This window comes from Mustela nigripes, chromosome 1 (genome assembly GCF_022355385.1).
Source record: "Mustela nigripes isolate SB6536 chromosome 1, MUSNIG.SB6536, whole genome shotgun sequence".
NCBI classification, from domain to species: domain Eukaryota; kingdom Metazoa; phylum Chordata; class Mammalia; order Carnivora; family Mustelidae; genus Mustela; species Mustela nigripes.
Window position 1 is genome coordinate 47,139,087 of NC_081557.1, and position 6,061 is coordinate 47,145,147.

The following is a 6,061-nucleotide window of genomic DNA, read 5'->3' on the forward strand; positions in this document are numbered from 1 at the left end:
AAGGCAGCTGATTAACCAACTGAGCCACCCAGGCGTCCCGATAAATGAGTTTGAACTATCATTTTCCCCTTGGAAGAGGGCTTCAGAGCTTATGAAAGAGCCTAAAGGGCTTGGAAGAGTGAGAGGGAAGAGTAGGAGAGGGAGAGCTAAGGTGCATTCAGTTTCCAGGTTTCCAGGGTTGGCCTCTGATTGTGCTCCATGTCCTAGCAGGCTAGCAGGTTGTCAGGGTGACCTCACCCTCTCCAGCGCCCCTTCTCGATGCCAGCTATGAGTTCCTGCAACTTCACACATACCACCTTTGTACTTATTGGTATCCCAGGATTAGAAGAAGCCCATTTTTGGATCGGCTTTCCCCTGCTTTCAATGTATGTCGTGGCAGTGTTTGGAAACTGCATCGTGGTCTTCATCGTAAGGACAGAGCGCAGCCTACATGCTCCCATGTACCTCTTTCTCTGCATGCTGGCAGCAATTGACCTGGCCTTGTCAACATCCACCATGCCCAAGATCCTCGCCCTCTTCTGGTTTGATTCCCGGGAGATTACTTTTGATGCCTGCATTACCCAGATGTTTTTTATTCATGCTCTCTCAGCTATTGAGTCCACTATCCTGCTGGCCATGGCCTTTGACCGCTATATAGCCATCTGCCACCCACTGCGCCATGCAGCAGTGCTCAACAATACAGTAACAGCCCAGATTGGCATGGTGGCTGTTGTCCGTGGATCCCTCTTCTTTATCCCACTGCCTCTGCTCATCAAGCGGCTGGCCTTCTGCCACTCCAATGTGCTCTCTCACTCCTATTGCGTCCACCAGGATATGATGAAGTTGGCCTATGCAGACACGTTGCCCAATGTGATCTATGGTCTTACTGCCATACTATTGGTTATGGGTGTGGATGTTCTGTTTATCTCCTTGTCCTATTTTCTGATTATACGAACAGTTCTACAACTGCCTTCCAAGTCAGAGCGGGCCAAGGCTTTTGGAACCTGTGTGTCACACATCGGTGTGGTATTAGCTTTCTATGTTCCTCTCATTGGCCTCTCAGTGGTACACCGTTTTGGAAACAGCCTTGATCCCATTGTGCATGTTCTCATGGGTGATGTTTATCTACTCCTGCCTCCTGTGATCAATCCCATCATCTACGGTGCCAAGACCAAACAGATCAGAACTCGTGTGCTAGCTATGTTCAAGATCAGCCACGACAAGGACCCTCAGGATGTGGGAAGAAGGTGATCATTACCACTCTACTTTCCCTTATCTTTAAGGGCTTGACATAAGGATTTCCTAAAGCTAGCTTAATTCTAGTTATCTATAAGCATATCAATGATTTTCTCTGCTGTGAACTCCAAATTCTGCCTCTGCTTGCAGTGAAAGTTTGGAGGCTACTGTGATTTCTTTCCATAGGTCAAAATGTTATTGATAATGTTACTGTACCAAAAGTCAAAAATAGAAAATCCACCAATGTTCCAATATGTAGTAAAAAAACATAAAGAAGAGTGACAAAAAATACAACTGGCTTTTTAACAGGGAAAAAATTATTCCACCTGACTAATAATCTGAGAAATAATATATTAAATCAACAACTAGACAGCATTTTTATCTATTAAATTCACAGTTTTTATTAATGAAAATTCACAATGCTGTAATATAAATGCATGACCATCAAAGGTGATGGTATGATTGACATATGTAGCAAGAATTTTTTAAATTTTTTATTTTTTATTAACATATAATGTATTATTAGCCCCAGGGGTACACGTTTGTGAATCATCAGGCTTACACATTTCATAGCACTCACCATAGCATATACCCTCCCCAATGTCCATAACCCAACCACCCTTTCCCTACCCACCTCCCCACAAGCAACCCTCAGTTTGTTTTGTGAGATTAAGAGTCTCTTATGGTTTGTCTCCTTCCCAATCCCATCTTGTTTCATTTATTCCTTCCTTACCCCCCAAATTCCCCACATTGCAGCAAGAATTTTTTTAAAGTTCTATTCTTTAATGCTATATTCTCACTTTTGGAAATCTATCCTAAAAAAATATTCCTAAATGCAGAAAGCATGTTTCTCATAAAATATATTGATTACACAATTATTTAAAGAAATCATATTTAAAATACTAGGATATAATACATAAAAGTAAAGAATAGTAAACTCAAGTATGGCCCATTTACTTAATGGAATATTATGTGTAATAATCTATATAAAAGGAATATTGTGTAACCTTTATAACCTTTAAGTAATCTGCTATAAAATGAAAAATGCATATAATATTAAAAATAAACAATAAGGACACATGATTGAAATTAACTTGAAAAGCACCTATGCCTTGCCTTGAAGGAAATGTGTTCAAATTAATAGTGACTCACTTTGGTTTTACTTTTTAAAGTTCTTTATTATGGAGGTCTTATAAACTGACATGTAACTTTCCAAATGAAGAAAATGAAAGTGATAATTTACATAAAACAAAGCTTGTCACAGATCTCACTGTTGGTTTACTATGCATTATCTGGGAATTTATCTAAGCCCTACACAATAATGCCAATGAACAGGTCTTGAGTGCTTACCATGTTTTAGGCACTATGCTATGTACTTCAGAGGTTTTATCTAATCTTCATGACAAGTTTTTGGAGTTGTTGACCCCCATTACAAGTGAGAGAAAGGAGGCTATCATTAACAAGATAACTAAGCCGTACAGTTTGTGAGTGCTGTGCCAAGATTTGAAACTGAATTTGATAACCAAATACAGTCATTTAATTTTCATGTTATATTGCTTCCTGTTAACATCTGCCTTTTATTTCCTGGACCTGTGTAAATTCTGTTTGCTCTCTGCTGTGTGACTTATAAAATGAATTATGATATTTGTGTTGAGAGATAACCCTGCCCTCATGAGCATCAAATCCAGAGAACTGTTCATGTTTTATAGCCACATTTCACATTCCACAGTCTGTTTCTTTCCAGATTAAGGAAAATATTTTTGTCTTTTTATCTCTTACATCTTCTCAATCATATCTCCCTTTTTAAAGTATATTTTGTACCTGTCAAACATTTTGAATGTCTGGGCTTTAACTTAGGTAAAAGATATAATAAAATTTTATTTTAAATGTTGCTGTTATGCCTACTGCTTTTATATTTATAGAATCCTTTAAACTCAGATTTGAAGATACAGGAGGTTCCCTACTGCTGGTATAACTGTAAAGATGCTGAATGTATCAAGGTGGGATATTTTCTATTTTTTTAAAGATTTTATTTATTCATTTGCCACAGAGAGAAACCTCGAGAGAGGGAACACAAGCAGGGGGAGTGGGAGAGGGAGAAGCAAGCTTCCCTCAGACCACGGAAGGCTCTATCCCAGGACCCTGGGATCATGACCTGAGTTGAAGGCAGACGCTTAACAACTGAGCCACCTAGGCACCCCGGGATATTTCCATTGTATTGTTGAACTCAGATCTCATGAGAAACTGAAATCTGACTACAATCATTGGTTTCCCTTAATAGCTTCACTGAACAAATCTTGTATGGGGGACTTGGGTGGATAAACCATGGGGGAGACTCCAACCTGTGGGTTCTTTCTTAGGGAAAGGAAACCTCAGACACTTAACCTCTCTTCTGGAGAAGGGCCCTCCTAGTATATATATCTGTGAATATCTAATTGTGATTAATAAAGTGGCCTCCAAGGTCATGCAGCTCATCAATGCAGATAGATTAGGCTGAGAGAAAGAGAGAAGATGGAAGAAATGGGTGACTTCGCTAAAGAAACAAAGAGATGCCCGTAGTCTGTAAAAGTAGAGATTCAGCTATCAGGACCCACCCCAAATAATGATGTTAGGACCTCATTTTATTAGCTTGAACCTCATTATGTCTCTCCCTACCACCTCCATCGTCTTCTATCTTCCTATGCATTACTCAGGAGTGTACTAAATCGTTCCCTCCTGCCTACCTCCACATGCTTAAGAGCATGGCCAGGTTGACAATTTAATAAAGCTTGTATGTTTTGCTTTCAGGCCTCTCACAGTATTCCAGTGCAGCCCAACTTACTCATGTTTTCCCCATCTTCCCCACCCTTCTCTCTGCCCTAAGATTTTCATTTTTTTTCTATTAAACACTGCTTTCATTTTCTAAAGTTTTATTTTAATTGCAATTAGTTAACATACTGTTATGTCAGTTTCAGGTGTACAATAGTGTTTCAACACTTCCATACAACATCCAATGCTCATCACAAGTACATTCCTTAATACCCATTACGTGTTTCACCCATCCCCCCACCACCTCTCCTCTGGTAACCATCAGTTTGTTCTCTTTGGTTAAAAGTCTGTTTCTTGGGGCGCCTGGGTGGCTCAGTGGGTTAAGCCGCTGCCTTCGGCTCAGGTCATGATCTCAGAGTCCTGGGATCGAGTCCCACATCGGGCTCTCTGCTCAGCAGGGTGCCTGCTTCCTCCTCTCTCTCTGCCTGCCTCTCTGCCTACTTGTGATCTCTCTCTGTCAAATAAATAAATAAAATCTTTAAAAAAAAAAAAAAAAGTCTGTTTCTTGGCTTGTCTCTCCCTTCTCTTTTCCTTTGCTCATTTATTTTGTTTCTTAAATTCCACATATAAGTGAAATCATATGATATTTCTCTTTCTCTGACTGACTTATGCTAAGCTAAATAAGATTTTCATTTTTTAAAAGTATTTCAGGGACACCAAGGTGGCTAGATCGGTTAAGCATCAGACTCAGTTTCAGCTCAGGTCATGATGTCAGGGTCCTGGCATCAAGCCCAGAGCAGAGTCTACTTGTCCCTCTCCTTCCCCCTCTGTTCCTCCACCTGCCCCTGCCAAATAAAGAGAATATTTTTTAAAAAGTATTTCAAAGCCTTGTTTGCCAATATTCATAGCAACACTACATTCATAATAGCCAAAAAAATTGAAATGACCCAAATGTTCATCAACAGAGAAATAGATAAACAAAAGACAGTAAATATATACAATGGAATATTATTCACATAAAAAGGAATAAAACTGAGACACATTTGACAATATAGATAAACCCTGAGAATATTATGCTAAGTAAAACAAGCTACCCACAAAAGAACAAATATTGTGTGATTCCATTTATATAAAATATGTAGGACAGGCAAATTCACAGAGATAGAAAGTAGAATAGAGGTTACCAGGGGCTGGGGAGGGGAGGATAAGGTGTTATTTAATGAGTACATAGTATCAACTTGGACTGATTAGGAAGTTTTAGACATGGATAGTGGTGGGTTGCACAACAATGTACAACTTAATGCTACTAAATTGCACATTTGAAAATTATTAAAATGGCAAATTTTATGTTATATTTATTTTACAAAAATAAAAATCACCAAAGGAAAAAGGTGAAATTTTCACTATCATTATAGGGCTTTTTTTTTTTTTTTTAAATCAAGAACATGTTAAGGAGGCTGGGTGGCTCAGTCAATTAAGCATCTGACTCAGTTTCAGTTCAGGTCGTGATCTCAGGGCCATGAGATAGAGTCCCATGTTGGGCTCAGGTCTCAGTGCTGAGTCTGCTTAAGAATCTTCCCCCTTCCTTTTCCACTCCACTCTGTTCCTCTTCCAGCTCAAACTCTAAATAAATAAATAAACTTTAAAAAAATTGAAATGGGATGTGAAATGAGCAGGGGGACAAGATGGCGGGGAAGTAGGAGGAGGCACCTTTTCGACCTGTACCCCAAAGTGAGCTGATTACCTACCAAAGAACTCCGATAACCCATGAAAGCAGCCTGAGATCAGAATTATACACATCTGGATCTCTACAGGGGCAGAAGATGCCAGTGGGCAGGTAAAGTGGAGTGGGAACAGCAGACTGATATTGGAAGACAAACAAAAGGGGGAGGGAGCACCAGAGGCAACCGGTTGGAAAGTAATACCCCCAATACGAGCGAGAGTGCCCTGCATCTGGGGACCAGCATTAACTTGGAGACTGGTTGAAAGCACCCCAAAAGATAAACCATTGGCCACACTAATCCAAAAGAAAAGAGAGAAAGCCCAAATTAATAAAATTATGAATGAAAAGGGAGAGATCACAACTAACACCACGGAA

General features: G+C 39.7%; 1 protein-coding gene across 1 annotated transcript; it reads left to right on the forward strand.

Annotated features, from left to right (window-relative positions):
* The first annotated feature begins 216 nt into the window (after window positions 1-216).
* Window positions 217-1,230, forward strand: LOC132011785 (olfactory receptor 51E2). Its single transcript, XM_059390920.1, has one exon. The coding sequence runs from the start codon at window positions 259-261 to the stop codon at window positions 1,228-1,230; it is 972 nt and encodes a 323-aa protein (XP_059246903.1). The 5' UTR covers window positions 217-258.
* Window positions 1,231-6,061: the final 4,831 nt, after the last annotated feature.